Source organism: Trichechus manatus, unplaced genomic scaffold, assembly GCF_000243295.1.
Source record: "Trichechus manatus latirostris isolate Lorelei unplaced genomic scaffold, TriManLat1.0 scaffold00150, whole genome shotgun sequence".
Classification (NCBI taxonomy): Eukaryota; Metazoa; Chordata; class Mammalia; order Sirenia; family Trichechidae; genus Trichechus; species Trichechus manatus.
Window position 1 is genome coordinate 2325559 of NW_004444086.1, and position 19181 is coordinate 2344739.

The 19181-nt window shown below is 36.9% G+C and overlaps 1 protein-coding gene across 5 annotated transcripts in view; it reads left to right on the forward strand.

Annotated features, from left to right (window-relative positions):
• The window catches only part of CAMK2D (calcium/calmodulin dependent protein kinase II delta), a 376805-nt gene that overhangs the window by 344887 nt on the left and 12737 nt on the right, over nt 1–19181 (forward strand). For all 5 annotated transcript variants that reach the window (XM_012558245.2, XM_023740191.1, XM_004385901.2 and 2 more), the window contains exon 15: nt 17439–17514. In XM_012558245.2, coding sequence (XP_012413699.1) covers nt 17439–17514 — 76 coding nt within the window. The remainder of the gene's footprint in view (nt 1–17438; nt 17515–19181) is intronic.

Consider the following 19181-nt stretch of genomic DNA (forward strand, 5'->3'; position numbering starts at 1 on the left):
CAGTTTTGCCAGCACCATTTGTTAAAAAGACCGTCTTTTCCCCATTTAATGGACTTTGGGCCTTTGTCAAACATCAGCTGACCATAGGTGGATGGATTTATGTCTGGGTTCTCGATTCTGTTCCATTGTTCTATGTGTCTGTCATCGTACCAGTACCAGGCTGTTTTGACTACCGTGGCTATAGAGTAGTAGGTTCTGAGATCAGGTACTGTGAGGCTTCCTACTTTGTTCTTTTTCTTCAGTAATGCTTTGCTTATCCAGGACCTCTTTCCTTTCTGTATATAGTTGGTGATTAGTTTTTCTATCTCGTTAAAGAATTCTGTTGGTATTTGGATTGGGATTGTATTATACCTATAGATTACTTTGGGTAGAATTGACATTTTCACAATGTTGAGTCTTCCTATCCATGAGTATGATATGTTTTTCCATTTATGTGGGTCTCTTTTGGTTTCATGCAGTAGTGTTTTGTGGTTTCTTTGCATAGATCTTTTACATCTCTGGTTAGATTTATTCCTAATTATTTTATTTTTTAGGGGCTATTATAAATGGTATTGTTTTCCTGATTTCCTTTTTGAAGTTCTCGTTGTTGGTGTATAGCAGTCTAGTTGATTTTCGTATGTTAATCTTGTATCCTGCTACTCTGCTGAATCTTTCTATTAGTCCCAGTAGTTTTCTTGTGGAATCTTTCAGGTTCTCTATGTGTAGGATCATATCATCTGCGAATAGGAATAGCATTACTTCTTCCTTTCCCATTTGGATGTTCTTTATTTCTTTTTGTTTCCTTATTGCTTTAGCTAGGACGTACAGCACAGTGTTAAACAGAGGTGGTGATAAAGGGCATCCTTGTCTTGTTCCTGTTCTCAGCAGGAATGCTTTCAGCCTCTCTTCATTGAGAATGATGTTGGCTGTTGGTTTTGTATAAAAAAAAACAAAACGAAACCAGTTGACGTCAAGTCAATTCTGACTCATAGCAACCCTATAGGACAGAGTAGAACTGCTCCATAGGATTTCCAAGGAGCAGCTGGTGAATTCAGACTGCTGGCCTTTTGGTTAGCAGCCTGGTTTTGTATAGATGCCCTTTACTATGTTGAGGAATTTCGCTTCTATTCCTATGTTATTGAGGTTTTTTATCAGGAATGGGCATTGGACTTTATCAAATGCCTTTTCTGTGTCAACTGAGATGATCATGTGATTCTCTTCTTTTGTTTTATTTATTTCTTGGATTATGTTGATTTATTTTCTAATGTTATCCATCCTTGCATAGCTGGTATGAATCCTACTTGGTTGTGGTATGTTATTTTTTTAATTGCTGAATTCTATTGCCTAGAATTTTGTTGAGAATTTTTGCGTCTATATTCATGAGAGATACTAGTCTGTATTTTTCTTTTTGTTGTTATGTCTTCGCCTGACTTTGGTATCAGGGTTATGCTAGCTTCATAAAATGAATATGGGAGTGTTCCTTCCTTTTCTATGCTATGGAATACTTTGAGTAGTACTAATGTGAGCTCTTCTCTGAAAGTTTGGTAGAATTCTCCAGTGAAGCCATCCAGGCCAGGGCTTTTTTGTTGTTGTTGTTGGCTTGTTTTTAATTATTATTATTTTTACCTCTTCAGTCTCTTGTTATGGGTCTGTTTAGATTTTCTAACGCAGTTTGTGTTATAGTGTGTTTCTAGAAATTTGTCCATTTCCTTTAGGTTCTAAATTCGTTGGAGTACCATTTTCCTAGTTTTCTATAATGATCCTGTTTATTTCAGTTGGGTCTGTTGTAATGTCCCCCATCTCATTTCTTGCGTGTGTTATTTTCCTCTCCTGTTTTTCTTTTGTTAGTTTTGCAAGTGGTTTGTCAATTTTTTTTTTTTTTTAATCTTTTCAAAGGACCAATTTTTGGTCTTGTTGATTCTTTCTATTGTTTTTCTGTTCTCTATTTCATTTATTTCTGCTCTAATTTTTAGTATTTCTTTTGGTAACTGTGATATTTTATCCGTATGTTTCCCTCCCATAATTTCACAGCAAAGGACACAGAAAATACCATATGTAAAAAGTCAGTCTCAGGGTCCTCTTTCTTATTTGGGTTGAGCATGTGCTTTAGTTTCCAACATACTAGGTTTTAATCCCACTCAAATCCTTTATTGATTGTGAAGTCTGGCTGGTCATGCTACTTTTTTTGTGATATATACATTGAAGATAATAGTATGCCAGTACATTCAGTAAATGAATGAATGAATGAGCTGTGAGATTTTTGCATTAAGTTCATTTTGTTTGAATGCTGAGAAATTTGAATCCAGAGACGTTTTGTTTTTAGTTTAAATGTAATATTTTTAAAGTGATGTCTCAAAGTCTTCCCTCCTTTACCTGATCCTGTTGTCTCTTGATATCTTCAAGTGTTTTTAAAAATTGACTCACTTCTGACCATGTCTTGATTATCAATATTAAGAGTAGAAGCAAAGTATGTAGACTGTTTTCCATAAAAGTAAAAATTAAATTCCACATACTTAAAAAGGAGCATATCTATGCAAAATTATTTGAACTGTTCCTAGCAGAATGTCTCAAGAACCACAGCATGTAATCGTCCTCTTAGAGATTGTGATTACCCAGTTCAGTGTTTTCTCAAATGACACTAACCGTCTTGAGAGAAGTTGACAGATTAACTGTGATTGACCTATTATTTGTTTTTTAAATCATCATTCTATACAAGATAATTGGTTTATCAACATCACTGTGTTTAGGCATTTACAGTATGTCCACCTAGCAAAACACAGAGGATGGAAAGTATTAAGGAAAGAATTTTGGATTTGGGGAAAGTTGGGTAATAGAAAACAACCTTTGGCTATTTTGAGTCCTCAAATTTAAAAAAGAAGGAATAAAATAAATTCTCTTCCAGAATATCATTTGTTTACAACTTGAACTAGGAAATGTTTTTATTTGTGAAAAATAACATGATGGTGGCGTCTGTTTTGAGTAGAGTACCCAAGTACTTTCTTTTTACTTGAGCTACATTTACTCTGAATTATAATATTTTCGTGAAATATTGTATCATACCATACAAAGGCAAGCTGAAAGAAAATGTAAAGATATTTCTTAGCAGTAAGGAAATACATTTGAAAAGCTTAATGGTCTACAATGACAGGAAAGATAGCTTGCTTCAATGAATCTACCATGGTTTTTTAAAGATATTTTGACCAATGTAGAAACAGTGTGCAGATGTGAGATTATGTATTTAAATATCTCTTAAATAAATAGAAGGTCTTCAACTGTAACCTTTATAAATGCAGAAAAGACTAAGAAATTGAATAATGCTATTTAAATATATGAAATCCCTGGGTAGTACAAATGGGTTAATGTGCTTGACCACTAATCAAAAGATGACTGGTTCAAGTCCACCCAGAGGCACTTAGGAAGAAAGACCTGGTAATCTACTTCTTAAAAACCGGTCATTGAAAACTGTAGAGCACAGTTCTGATCTGACACACATGGGATTGCCACAGATCGGAATCAACTCAACGGCAGCTGTTTTTTTATTTAAACATATTAAATGTTAATAAAAATGTGGTGTCTACCAGTTACTGAGGATAAAGCAAGCAAACAAACAAAATATTCATTTTGGATATGTGTGTAAATGTCTGTATTTGAGTTTGTACTGAGTTTTCTAATATGAGCATTCTTATGAGCTATTGAAGAGTTTCCTTATCAGGGTTTTTTAAATTAGACCCCACTTCTCATCTGTGGTGTGTAGTAAAATCTACTTATGAAAGTGCTAGCAATAACTTGGCATTCTCAGTAGTCTAACCCCCTGGAACTTCCGTGTTATCCCCAGATTATTTTCTATGGAAGCCTTTTACTTTTATCTTAATCTCAGTTAACGTAATATAGACATTAATTTTCTAAGTGTGGAAAAAGTTAATTACTCATAAGATAGCAGTGTCTTTGATGAATGTTCATCTTTTGAATTGAACAAAGGAAAAACAATATATCCATACTCATAAATATATATCAACTGTAAGTTAAATTCTACAGTAATTTAATAATTTATAATAATTTGTTTTTATAATGCTTCCTAGAACTATTGAGAGTAATATTTTATTAGTTCTGAAATATATTAAACTCATAAATTTAATTTTTACTGCAGTCACATTGGTTAATACAAGAATATCTTTACTGGGCATGTAGAATATAGCCAATATATTACAGCAAACACTTTAAAATTAATTTTCTAAGCTGAATTTAAAGCGAATACACCAGAGCTGAACTGATTATATAGTGCCAATATGAAGTATTACTTTATAAGAAAAAAAAAAGAATATTTGCTTCTGTGGCTCATTTTATAACTTCTGGTCTAATAGGATATTTTCACCCTCCCAATTTAGCTTTGAAAAACGTAGTAACTAATCACGGAAATGGCTCTTGGTTCTAGGAGTCCTGTCACCCCTGTTTTGTCAGATGCGTGTGTGTGTGTCTGACATCTCAGAAGGCTACAATAATCATCAAAGTTTGGAGCATAGGCGCATATACTGTATTAACTGCTGTCCTTTGGATCTACATAGTCATATACAAAAATATTGTATAGTTGCCTCATCAAGAGAGTCTATCATTTTTCCGTAGTTTTCCAAATTAAAAAGATACATTTCATAATCATTTTATTTGTCCTATAATTTTTTTTTCACTAATTTCCCAATAGTAATGGCCCTAATATACTATTGATTATGGACACTCTAGTGCTTTTAAACAATAATAATAATAATATTGTATACTGGATTCTGGAGCCCTGGTGGTGCAGTGGTTAAGAGCTTGGCTGCTAGCCAAAAGGTTGGCAGTTTAAATCCACCAGCCGCTGCTTGGAAACCCTGTGGAGCAGTTCTGCTCTGTCTCTGTCCTGCAGGGTCACTATGATTCGGAATCAAATCGACAGCAACAGGTTTGTTTATACTGTCTTCTACAATATGTTTTGTGAATTGTCCTCTCCTCTTCCCACCTAACTGGACCTGACAGAGACTGGAGAAAACCCGAGAGTATGGCCCCCGGACACACTTTTAGCTCAGTAATGAAGTCACTCCCGAGGTTCACCCTTTAGCCAAAGATTAGACAGCCCCATAAAACAAAACGAGACTAAAGGGGCACAACAGCCCAGGGGCAAGTACTAGAAGGCAGGAAGGGGCAGGAAAGCTGATAATGGGGAGCCCAAGGTTGAGAAGGGAGAGTGTTGACATGTTGTGGGGTTGTTAACCAATGTCATAAAACAGTATTTGTTGTAACTGTTTAATGAGAAACTAGTTTGTTCTGTAAACCTTCATCTAAAGTACAATAAAAAAAAAACAAAGGTTCGTAGTTCAAATCCACCAGCCACTCCTTGGAAACCCTATGGGACGGTTCTACTCTGTCCTATAGGGTCACTATGAGTCGGAACCAACCCGACGGCACCTAACAACAATAGGGCCAGTAATAACACACGTGAGGAATGTGCTTCATGGTTCAATCATGTATACGAGACTAATGGGCACACCAGCCCAAAAGCAAAGATAAGAAGGCAGAAAGGGACAGGAAAACTGGACGAATGGAAACAGGGAACCTGGGGTGGAGAAGGGGAAGGTGTTGACACATCGAGGTATTGGCAACCAATGCCAAAAAAAATTTGTATATTAACTGTTTAACAAGAAACTAATTTGCTCTATAAACTGTCACCTAAATCACAATTTAAAAAAAAGAAAAAAGAAAAATCCAAGAACATCATGCTTCAATCATTATTGGTAAATTTTTTTGTTAGTTTGGTTTTTTTTTTTTTGGCAACAGAATTAACAAAGAGATATGATGTGCATATAGCGTAGACAACATTCTTTTCAGGTCTTTCTGCATTCTTGATCCAAAGGAGCACTGACAAAATCTATCAGTTAAATTATTCAGTAAGTTGTTTTTAAATAAATTTACCCAAGAGGATATTGAATTCTTTTATTGCTAAATACAAATATTATACTTTCCATAAAAGAATGGAATCAGTTATTCAGAAGAAACTAAAAATAAGCTAACCAACAGCAAATCACTGAAAAAATAAGACCTAATCTCATGACTGCACAGAATTTATTATACTTCTGCTATTAATACTAAAGGACAGAGCACTGAAGCTTTGACATTTACTTTTGACCTGAAAAATACATGCTTTGTTTTGGCCATTGTCGTTGTTAGTTGCTGTCGAGCCGATTCCAACTCATGGACACCCCATGTGTTACAGAATAGAACTGCTCCTTAGGGTTTTCTTGGTTGTAGCCTTATGGAAGGAGATTGCCAGGCCTTTTCTTCCACAGTACTACTAGGTGGGTTCTAACCGCCAACCTTTAGGTTAAAAGCTGAGCACAAACTGTTTGTGCCACCTGGGGATCTTTATTGTATAAATTGGAGGAGTTTGGAATCATTACATATCCAAAATTTGGGGGAAGTTGGATTTCCTTCAGGACAAAAAAAAGGAAAAAAACTTTCCAAATATTTTAAAAATTCTAAATCTCCTTGTCTCTTTTCCAAATTTGATTCTTTTCTCTTGAGGAAACAACTGCAGCCATCACCTTGGTTCTGCAATGGAATAAAGAGATACCCCTTGAGAATGCTTAGCATTTCTCTTACCATGCAAGTGGATAAACTTGAATGTGTAAGATTATAATTCATAATCTTAAATCCCAGAAGTAGATGTAAGTCTTTGACGCAGTTTCTTAAAATCATTTTCTTCCATGTCATCATCTCTTAACTGGCAGTGGTACCACACCTCTCTGATTCATGGAACATCTTAATAGTTAAAACGCTTAGTGATATTCACAATGGTGTGCTATTTCTAGCTTCTGTAAGTCAGCTAGGGTGGCAGAATGGTTAGCCAAATACTTCTTTAATGTGGCAGTGCTGAATTCTTTCAAATGAGTAAATGTTCTATATAACCATAGTTTCTTTAGATTCTAAAACTTTTATTTAAACCATTTTTACGAAAATTTTTATAAATACACACTGCTTAATCTTTTTAGCAATAGTGAACATTTTGTTTTATCTTCAAATCCAGAGTCACTTTAGAAATAACATGACCATATTTTTCTGTAATCCAACAATATCCTTACAAACATGGAAAATCTTAAACTATTTGCTCTTATACTGAATGATGTCAATGCTAGAGGTTTCTGTTTTTAAATATTTTTTAATCATTTATCATTAAGCCTTAACAATTTAACAGGGCTAAAGCTAATAGCACTTCTCCAATTAACTAACATTATATGTTTTGAAGCTACTGTGGAGTAAAGTTGTTGAAGCTTCATTGTGGAGCAAAATACAAATATAGTCTGAATAATTTGAAATTTTTAAAAAATGTTGAGAGCCTCTAGGAATTGAAGAGATAAAAAATTGTTATAAAGTAAGTGACTTCTGGATAAGCGAGCTTTACAATAATTACTTGAAGGGACTCCTGAATAGAAAGTTGGTAATTGTCACACCTTATATTTGAATAGGAGCTCTGGTGGCACAGTGTTTAAGCATTTAGCTGTTAACCAAAAGGTTGGCAGTTCGAATCCTCCAGCCACTCCTTGGAAACCCTATGGAGCCATTCTACTCTGTTCTATAGGGTCACTATGAGTTGGAATCAACTCAACGGCAACGAGTTTCGTTTGTTTGTTTTAATATTTGAATAAGATATTATAGATTTTTAACAAATCAGCTATAGAATCTTCAGTGAGCTTAATTTTAAAAGCCAAAATAATGGAATTTACTCTCCCTAATGTTTGTTAATACATGGAATCAATGAAATAAAGTCACTAAGAAACAAGCTGTTAATTGCACGGGAAGTGCCAAACATAGCTGAGTTGATAGGCACCTTTTTCTATAAAACTATCAAGAACATTAAAATGGTCCTAATTTGTATATTTTCCTAAGATAATGATTATTTTCAAGAGTTATTTTTGTTAATGGCCCCATGGAAAAAAAAACAATAAAGCCATGGGACACTCAGTTGTGTGAAATTACCATCGTAATTAATTACAGTCCTAGCCCAGTAATTAAGTAATCAGTCACCTTGCCAGAGAAGTTCAAAGGCATCTAGGTGGTTTATTTAAGTTTATGATATCAAAATATTGAATTAGGTGCTGTGGGCTGGAAGGAAACATGGATCACTGAATTAAATAGCAGACTGGAAGCTCAGCCCAATAAAGCTCCAGCCCTGGCACAGCTTCTAAATTTGCCTGATGACTTGAGCAAGTCGCTTAGCCTCCCTGTCCTCCAGGTCTCTGGGAGCCAAGTATCCACTGATTTCTGAGAAATGTAGTAAAGAAGTTAAATTGAGTAGAACTATACATACTGAAATGGAGTCCCTGGGTGATACAGATAATTAATGTACTTGATTGCTAACGGAAAGGTTGAAGGTTTGAGTCAACCCAGAGGTGCCTAAGAAGAAAGGCCTGGCAGTCTACTTCTGAAAAATAAGCTTTTGAAAACCCTATGGAGTACAGTTCTACTGTGACACACATGATAACCATGAGTCAGAATCAACTCAACCGCAACTGTTTCTGTTTTATGTGTGTGTGTGTATGTGTGTGTATAGATGTATATATATATACTTTTTTTTTTGAGAAAGAGTAAATGAGCAGAATTGCTGTACTAACGTGAAGTGCCTGCACAATGGTGAATAATAATTGTAATTGTTCAACTTTTGATCATTGAGTAAATAGTCTTTGGGTACAGTTTTCTAAGAGATTTCAGTATGCAACACTCTACAAACATCTTAGTGAAGATCAATGTGCATGTATACAATTTAGTTCATTTCCTAGTCCAAATTTCATTATAATCTGGCTAGACTCCTGAATAGGGTTTATCATCAGATAGTTTCACTTCAGGAATATGACTAAGCCAAAATTTAAACTAATGAAAAGCTCAAGGTGAAATAACTAGGATCTTTCTCTGCTCTCAACTCTTTCTTGCAAGAGAAATTGTAATTGAAAACATTGACTAGAAATGTGTGGTTTATCTTACTTAAAATCCACTCTGTTACGCTCTCCATCTGAAATACTGTGGCCTCATATACGGTGGCCATTCTGCTGATTCTGGGGTATACAAGACCGTGAGTGCCTTCTCTGTTAGTACAATCACATCCAGGCTGCTGTTAAACAAGATAATCATCTACATACTTGCTGTTTACCTAATGTTTAAAATTTACACCATTTTTTTATATACATTGTCTATCCTTGCATTTATTTATTCATGCATGCATGCATTTACAAACATTTACTCAATACTAGGTATAAAAAAAACAAACCAAACCCACTGCTGTTTAGTCAATTCCGACTCATAGTGACTCTACAGGACAGAGTAGAACTGCCCCATAGGGTTTCAAAGGAGCGGCTGGTCAATTTGAACTGCTGACCTTTTGGTTAGCAGCTAAGCTCTTAACCACTGCACCACCAGGTCTCCAGTACCAGGTGTAGAGGGTAGGAAATGGTCAAGAACTGGTCAGATATGTGAACATCCTGTGAGAAAGCTATGGGAGCACTGCAGTGAGATCACATAACTCTGTCAGGAGCGCTCAGGAAAGGCTATTCAAAGGAGGTGACATTTGAGAAGGGTATTGAAGATTTCCAGGCAAATAAAAGGGAGAGTTTCCAGACAAAATGATTAGTGGGAGGAAAGACATGGAGTTAGCAAAGAGCTAGGACTAGTTGAGGTAGAGTGAATCCCTTAGTGTGGCTAGCTATAGGTTATGTGAGAGCCACAGGGTAAATAATTATCAGGAGATGAAGCTGAAAAAAAAAAGACTGAACTGTACATGTGAAAACTTGAAATGTCAAATGTTTTGTTACATATGTTTACTACGGTGGGAAAAAAGGGCGGGGCAAATAAAGGAGTTTGGCCTTTGCGTTTAAGACAGTGGAGAGAGGCACTGAAAACCTTATGCAAGGGAGTGGCATGGTCAGCTCTGTTCTATAGAGAAATGATTCTGCAAACAGTGAATACTGCAGGGAGGAGAGATGTGGATGCAGACAGAGCAGGAGAGGTTAGAAACTTCTGACAACCTGAATCAGAGCAAAGGCAATGAACATGAGAGGAAGAAAAGGCTCTCAGAAGATTATGGAGGATGAAGAGGAGCTGGTGATGAGCTGTATGAGCAGATTGAAAGGAAATAGGCATCAAAGCTTTTTGGTTTGGGCAACTGAGTGGATTATGATACCACTATCCAAGACATGAAATATAAGAGGAGCAGCATATTTTGAGAGGAAGATACAGAGATTGATTTTGGGTGCCTTAGGTCTGAAATCCACCACTAGTCTGTCATTTTGTCATACTGTGGTGGCTTGTGTGTTGCTGTGATGCTAGGAGCTATGGCATGAATATTTCAAATACCAGCAGGGTGACCCATGGTAGACAGGGTTCAGCCAAGCTTGCAGACTAAGACTAGGAAGAAGGAGCTAGAAGGACTTCTAAAAATGTTGGTCAGTGAAAACCTTATGAATAGCAACAGAACATTGTCTGCTATAGTGCCAAGAAGATGTGCCCCTCAGGTTGAAAGGTACTGAAAATATGACTGGGGAAGAGCTGCCTCTTCAAAGTACAGTCGACCTTAATGATGTGTATGGAGTCAAGCTTTCGGGACCTTCATTTGCTAATATAGCATGACTCAAAATGAGAAGAAACAGCTGCAAACATCCATTAATAATCAGAACGTAGAATGTACAAAGTATGACTCTAGGAAAATTCAAAGTTGTCAAAAATGAAATGGAACACATAAAGATTGATACATAGGCATTAGTGAGCTGAGATGGACTGATATTGGCCATTTTGAGTTAGACAGTCATATGGTCTACTATGCTGGGAATGGAATGGCATTACATTCATCATCAAAAAGAACATTTCAGGATCTATCCTGAAGTACAATGCTGTCGGTGATAGGATAATATCCATATGCCTACAAGGACGACCAGCTAATATGGCTATAATTCAAATTTATACACAGACCACTAATGCCAAAGATCAAGAAATTGAAGATTTTTACCAGCTTCTGCAGTCTGAAATTAATCAAACATGCAATGATAATTACTGGTGATTGGAATGCGAAAATTAGAAACAAGGCAGAAGGATTGATATTTGGAAAATATGGCCTTGATGATAAAAACAACACCAGAGAGCACGTGATAGAATTTTGCAAGACCATCAGCTTACTCTCTGCAAATACCTTTTTTCAACAACATAAACAGCAACTATACCCGTGGACCTTGCCAGAGGGAATACACAGGAATCAAATTGGCTGCATCTGTGGAAAGAGACAATGGAGAAGCTCAGTATCATCAGTCGGAGCAAGGCCAGGAACCGACTGCGGAACAGATCATCAATTGCTCATATGCAAGTTCACGTTGAAGCTGAAGAAAATTAAAACAGGTCCATGAGAGCTAAAGTACGACCTTGAGTATATCTTACCTGAATTTGGAGACCATCTTAAGAATAGATTTGACTCATTGAACACTAATGACCGAAGACCAGATGAGTTGTGGGGTGATATCAGGTGCATCATACATGAAGAAAGCAAGAGGTCATTAAAAAGACAGGAAAGAAAGACCAAAATGAATGTCAGAAGAGACTCTGAAACTTGCTCTTGAGCGTAGAGCAGCTAAAGCAAAAGGAAGAAATGATCATGCAACAGAGCTGAACAGAAAATTTCAAAGGGCAATTCAAGAAGACAAAGTAAAGTATTATAATGAAATGTGCAAAGATGGCACCTAACAACAACAGGCCTGAAATGCTAGCACTACTGGGGGTGTTTAAAATGCAGTTAGAAATATGAACTATGAAATATGAAATATGAAGAAATGTTTAAGGTGAATGATAGAGATTTGGCAGTCATCGGCCTGCAGTTAAAAGCCAGAGGAGTGAACAAGATTGCCAAGGACAATCAAGTAAAATAACGAAGAGGCTGAAAGTGTACCCTCGGAAGCAGCATCATAAGTGCTAAGGAAAAATAATATGACCAGTGCATCACTGGATGTGGGATAAAGCAGAGAGTAGAGTCCAGAAGAAAGCCAAGGTTTTGAGCTAGAAGACTGGTGAAATTGTGGTTCCATTAACAAAAATGAGGAGATAAGAAAGCGAAAAGATTTTGATGAGCAATTATAGACATGTTGCAAAGTATTTTCTTTCATTGCCAATAGATAATAAGGCATACTGTTTTATATTTAAATTGTTTGCGTTCATCAGTTATATATATTTTAAAGGCTATCTGACCATCACAAAATAATGTGGTATTGTGTGTTAGAAAGGCCACTGAATTGGAAGTCAGAAACCACTTGAATCTGTTCTGGACTCACTATTTATTCAAGTATTTTTTGAACATTTTCTATATACCACGTGCTCTATTTGATACTGAGGATGGAATGGTGAGGTACCTGCTCCTGTGGAGCTTACTAAGTAATAGAGAAAAGCGAATAATCAAATATCACACAAATAAGTATGTAATTAAGCATTACTGTGAGTTAGAATCGACTCGACAGCAATGGGTTAGTGTACTAAATGCTTTAGGAGAGAAGGGTACCTAACATGGGGGCCAGAGAAGGCTTTTTTGAAGAAGTTGAGTTGCGATCTGACAAAAGAAGTAGAAGCAAAGATGAGGGAAAGTTTTCCAAGAAGAGAGAACAATATATGTGAAGGGCTGGCAATAGGAGGATGCACAGCCATTTTGAATTGGTTGGAGTAGAGAGGATAAAGTAAAACAGACTTTGATCGGGTCTGGTGAGATAGCAGGGGCTAGGTAATGCAAGGTCTTGTGGTCTCTCTTCTGATTCTTATTCTGGAAGCAATGAGAAGTCTCTAGATGAGTTCAAACAGGAGGTTACCTGGTGAAATGTGCATTTTTTAAAAGACCTGCCTGCATTTTAGAGAACAAAATGACAAGGAGCAAAACTGCTTACAGATACACCAGGCAGGAAGGCTGAACCCTAGCCTAGGCAAGAAGTGATAGGTTCTTGTGCCGGGGGTGTGGTGAAGAAGGAGAGAAATATGGACTTGATGGACTGAATGAGAAGGTTGAGGCTGGGGAGTCAAAGATGATTCTCCAGCTTCTTCTGGCTTGTGCAACTGGTTTGTGCCATTCACCAAGATAGGGGCCCTGGAATAGCAAATAGATTTTTGGTGGTAGAAATTCATAAGTACAATTTAGGGTGTGTTGGCTTTGAGGTGTCTTTGAGGTATCCAAGTAGAGATTCCAAAATAGGCATTGACACGCAGTACTGGAGGAAAGGTCTAGAAAGGAGGTAACAATTTGGGAGTCATTGGCCCATAGATGGTAATTTAAAACAGGTGTAGACAGGACCCTGGGAATGTAGTTTGTAGTAAGAAGAGAGCTTCAAATTGAGCCTTTAAAAGGAATTAAACATTTAAAGTCCAGGTAGAAAAAGATAACATGGTAAGTGAGAAGGAGAAGGTATGATCAGACAAGTGGTAAGAAAAACAGGAGAGTTAGGGGAAAGGAGAAGGGTGTTTCAAGACGAAGGGAAGAAGTAATCAGCAGACTCTGTACCTTTGAGGAATGCGTCTAATCTCTTGAGGTTCTCTGTTAAACAGATGATGTCTATCTGAATATTTCAGAGTATCTTGTGATGATCAAATCTGATAATGTTTGAGGAAGTGTTGAAAACAATAATTTGTTGTTATATAATCACTCTCAGTGAGTTAGATTTTTTTTTTTTTTAAACTCAGGGTACAACAACCCCTTATCTTACTCCTCCAGGCCTCATTAGAGCAGTAAAAGAGCCAATAAATATTAATTTGAAACTGTATGAAAATGTCACCAATTCTTGTGCATAATTGCATGGAAACTAATTGCACTCAGAATCTGAGCATCCCTCCCTCTTGCTTTCCTCTTCTTCCTTTCCCCTAGGAACCTAGATATCCAGGATCATTGAAACTATTTTGGGACTTGCAGGTGTGGGCTTGAACACCTCAATTCTATAAATAAAATCACTCGGCAGTCAGTTGTTGTTGTTAGGTGCCGTCGTGTCACTTCCAACCATAGTGACCCTATGTACAACAGAATGAAACACTGTCTGGTCCTGCATCATCCTCACAATCGTTGCTATGTTTGAGCCCATTGTTACAGCCACTGTGTCAGTCCATCTCACTGAGGGTCTTCCTCTTTTTCACTGACCCTCACTTTACCAAGCATGATGTCCTTCTGCAGGGACGGGTCCTTCCTGATAACATGTCCAAAGTATGTGAGATGAAGTCTCACCATCCCTGCTTCTAAGGAGCAGTCAGTTACCTATGCTTAAGTGGCTAGCTGTGGAGTGGTTGAAGCTTGTGATGTTCCAGGAATGACTTACTGATACACTCTCCCCTCTTCTTGGTAGAGTTAGTGACACAGCACAAGCTCTTCGCACTGTAACTTATGGAATGGTTGTTACTTGATATTCAGGAAGAGGGAGGGCCATATGATGGATGGACCTTCCCCATGGAACATAGCCATCCAGGCACCTGGCACAGTGGCCATCCCTTAACCTCACTGCTGATGAGAAAGTAGAACTAACTAGCACCAAACCCTCCCTCTTCTCTAGGTCAGACACTGGGCCTGTGGAAACAGTTCCAACCACAAGTGGGCTACTGTATACAAATGATTCATCTCCAGCCTTCTGCTTTCCTTTAACAAGTCAGCTGTCATGTGCTGCCCATGACTCATTCATGCTCCCTTGCCCCAAGGAAATAAGGTCTCTAAAGATGCCGGAGTTCTCGGCCCCTCCTAAGAGAAATAGTCATGTTGCTTTCATGATGACGCAGTACAGAAGCATCTGGCTAACTCCCATTTGCTGTCCTGCCAGCTAAAGCACCATTGTTTCTGAGAATCAGAAGAAGAGAGAAGGAAATGCGTGTTACTTTGATTATGCAGGACAAAAACTAAGCCTTTTGTGGCATGTAAAATATTTAAGAGCTAATAAGTGTTTCCACAGGGGTTCAGAGAGTGAGAGACTGCCATATACTCTCCATGTTTCTAATTCTGTATTATACTTACGAGGGAATGCAGAACTTCAGAAAGGGATCCTGAACTTCACTCTATAAAATGAGTGTTAGTCTAATAAAGCTGTCTACACAGAGCCCTGATCTTGTGTTCCATTTTTGTTCTTCTTTCTTGTTAGTTTAAAGAAGTTGGCTTTGGGTTCTAAACTGCAGTTTTTCCTGCCAAGCCATATAGCACACTGAAAAATCTGTTTAAACAGTTTTAAACTAAAATTTAATATAAGGAAGAAATTTTGGACAGCCACATTTTCCTAATCTCATTTTCTGACTCCTCCTCGCTGATGTCCTTTATATTCAGGAATCAGGTCAGCTGTCATGTGCTTTTGCCAAATGTTCATACTGTTGAGTCCACAGACAGATGAATCACATAGTGCCTAACTAAATTAAGCTAAAATATGCCATTGGCAGCATCCCTCTTGCAAAATTATTCCTTGCTACTACTTCTGTTAGTATTTTGATGTTGTATATATTATGGATATCCATCAATGAGATGAACGAGGGCAAGAAATGTTATGTGTAGATGTGTGCATTAGGAGCAGAGAAAACCTGTTTTGTGTTATTTTATATAAATAAAAGGTAATTATGTATCTAAATATGAATTTTAATGTATATGATGATTTTCTGTATTATAGAGCTTAATGTCATTTGCAACCATTTTATGGCCAAATTTAATAATCACTATATTTTATTAGATAGTCTATGACTTGGATTTGTTATGAGGTAGTCTCATATAGTCTCATTGAAGTCAAATTGGGTTTATGGAAGATTTATCTTAAGTTGGGAATGTCATAACCGGGAATTTAAAATGGATATAAACATTTAAGTATGCATAAACTCTGCTTAATGAAGACTGAAGTCATAAAAAAAGCTAAGTAGTTAGCACTAATCGATACAGAACTAAAAGCAGACTTCAGCTTTTTCCATAATGAACGTCAGCCCCACTGCCTCTAAAATAGGTTGGAAGTAACCTTTTGTGATCCCCCAGTCTATTTTCAGTGATTTTAAAGGAGTATCACAATGTCCTTAAAAAAAAATTTAATGAAATTTATTTTTTTTGAATATTTCACACAGTAATTTCATAAGTGAGAGAACAGTTTTCTGAAATCAAGAAGAGGTTATCATTAATATCACTTCATCAAATTGACAAATTTACTGAGCATCGATTTTATTAAAGATACTGGACAACACTTTGTAGCAGATACAAAGAAATAAGCTGTTCTTTGCCCACATGGAGGTTTTAATTTAAACTAGGGAGACAGAATACACAGTGTGTAAAGTTTAATAACAATTTAAAACAAGTAATTTGGGATAACTAAAGGTGCCTTGGTATAACATATGCTTAATTGCCAAATGAATGATACAGACACTGTTGTTAGTTGCTGTAGAGTCAATACATGGCGACCCCATATACGCTGAGTAGAACTGCTATATAAAGTTTTCTTGGCCGTAATCTTAATAGAAACAGATCACTAGACCTATCGTCCGTAGCAGCACTGGGTGGGTTAGTGAAACACTGACCTTTCGGTTAGCAGTAGAACACAAACGGTTCATGTCACCAAAAAAGGGAAAGAGCACTTGAGGCAAATGTAATCAGAGTTTACTTAATAGGTGAGATTTGAGCCAAAACAACTATTAATAATTTTACCAATGCGGGCTAGAAATAGAAACAAATAATGTTTGGTGTTGGGATTGACATTTATATAGACTGGATTCCTTCAGATTATCTGCTTAACTTTCACAGTATTGATTCATGTGTCACTTTTCCAACTTACAGAATTTGCTAGAGGTCATTTATCTACATATAATGGCAATTAAAGTATTGGTATCCTCTTTTTTGTAGAGTTGATTGAGCTGAACAGTTAAGATATAAATAATTATATAAACTTAAATGTCTCAATTCACTATATCATCTTTATTCTGATATGTATATATTTTATACATATCAGTAGAGTGATACTTTTTTAAGATTCCCTTTTTTAATAACATGTCTGTTAATGCTTAAGAAAAAGTGTTCACAAACTCAATAAAGTTAGTAAGAACTAATTCAGAAAACATAGCCTTGATCTTGCCAACAATGGTTGTTTTCTAACAAATAGAATCATTTACAAAACCCAAGTGATCGGTGATGTAGAGCAGTGCTTCCCAAACATGAAGGTGCCCAGGAATCTGCTGAGGATCCTGTTAAAGTACAGATTCTCAGTCAGAGACTGGAGTGTGTCTGAGAATCTGTGTTCCTAATAGGCTCCCAGAAGAGGTTGATTCTGTTGGTCTCTGCATCCTGAGCAGCGAGATCTTGACGAGAAAACACCTCACTTCCGTGAGGGATGTGTCTTAATATCTTGTAATACCCTGTTACATAAATTAACAATATTGTTAGACTAATATTTCATATGACTTTTGTCCTTTATTCTCACCCAAGTCTATATCCTTGCCTTTAGCACGAAAGCAAGAGATTATCAAAGTCACTGAGCAACTGATCGAAGCAATCAACAATGGGGACTTTGAAGCTTACACGTGAGTATAGGCACATTTATTTTGCTTTAGTGAATATGACAAATCTATTTTCTATGTGAGTGCATTCCTCAAAGAACTTGAATTTATGTTTGTTTAATCTCAGCCTTGATATGTCAACAATGGGTTTATTTCAAGGTTTGCTGTTGTTAGGTGCTGTCCATTCACTTCTGACTCAAAAAGACCCTATGTACAACAGAACGAAACACTGCCCGGTCCTGTCCATCCTCACAGTCCTTGTTATGCTTGAGTCCATCTTTACAGCCACTGTGTCAGTCCATCTCGTTGAGGGTCTTCCTCTCTTTTGCTGACTTTCTATTTACCAAGCATGATGTCCTTCTCCAGGGACTGGTCCCTCCTGATAACGTGTCCAAAATACGTAAGACCAAGTCTCTCCATACTCACTTCTGAGGAGCATTCTGGCTGTACTTCTTTCAAGACAGATTATTTATTCTTCTGGCAGTCCACGGTATATTCAGTATTCTTCGCCAACACCATAATTCAGATACATCAATTCTTCTTCGATCTTTCTTATTCATTGTCCAGCTTTCCCTTGCATACGAGGCAATTGAAAATACCATGGCTTGAGTCAGGTGCAGCTTAGTACTCAAAGTGACATCTTTGCTTTTTAACACTTTAACAAGGTCTTTTGCAGCAAACTTGCCCAGTGCAATACATTGTTTGAATTTTTGACTGCTGTTTCCATGGGCGTTGATTGTGGATCCAGGTAAAATGAAATCCTTGACAACTTCAGTATTTTCTCCACTTATCAAGATGATGCTTACTGGTCCAGTTGTGAGGATTTTTGTTTTCTTTATACTGCAATGTAATCCATACTAAAGGCTTCATCAGTAAGTGCTTCAAGTCCTCCTCACTTCCAGCAAGCAAGGTTGTATCATCAGCATATCACAGGTTGTTAATGAGTCTTCCTCCAATTCTAAAGCCATGTTCTTCTTCATATAGTCCAGCTTCTCAGATTATTTGCTCAGCACACAGACTGAATAAGTATGGTGAAAAGATAGAACCCTGATGCACACCTTTCCTGACTTTAAACCACGTACTATCCTCTTGTTCTGTTCGAATGACTGCTTCTTGGTCTGTGTACAGGTTGCTCATGAGCACAATTAAGTGTTCTGGAATTCCCATTCTTTGTAATGTTATCCATAATTTGTTATGATACACACAGTCGAATGCCTTTGAGTAGTCAATAAAACACATAAACGTCTTTCTGGTATTCTCTCTTTTCAGCCAAGATCCATCTGACATCAGCAATGATATCCTTCGTTCTACATCCCCTTCTGAAACTGGCCTGAATTTCGGGTAGTTCCCTGTCAATATACTGCTGCAATAGTTTTTGAATTATCTTCAGCAAAAATTTTCACTTGCATGTGATATTAATAATATTTTCTTTGGAATGGGCACAAATATGGATCTCTTCCAGTCGGTTGGTCAGAGCTGTATTCCATATTTCATGGCATAGACGAGTGACACTTCTAGCATTTCATCCGGCGTTTTTTTTTTTGTTGTTGTTGTTGTTGTTTTTTAATTTTTTTAAATTGTACTTTAGATGAAGGTTTACAGAACAAATAGTTTCTCATTAAACAGTCAGCACACATATTGTTTTATGACATTGGTTAACAACCCCACGACATGTCAACACTCTCCCTTCT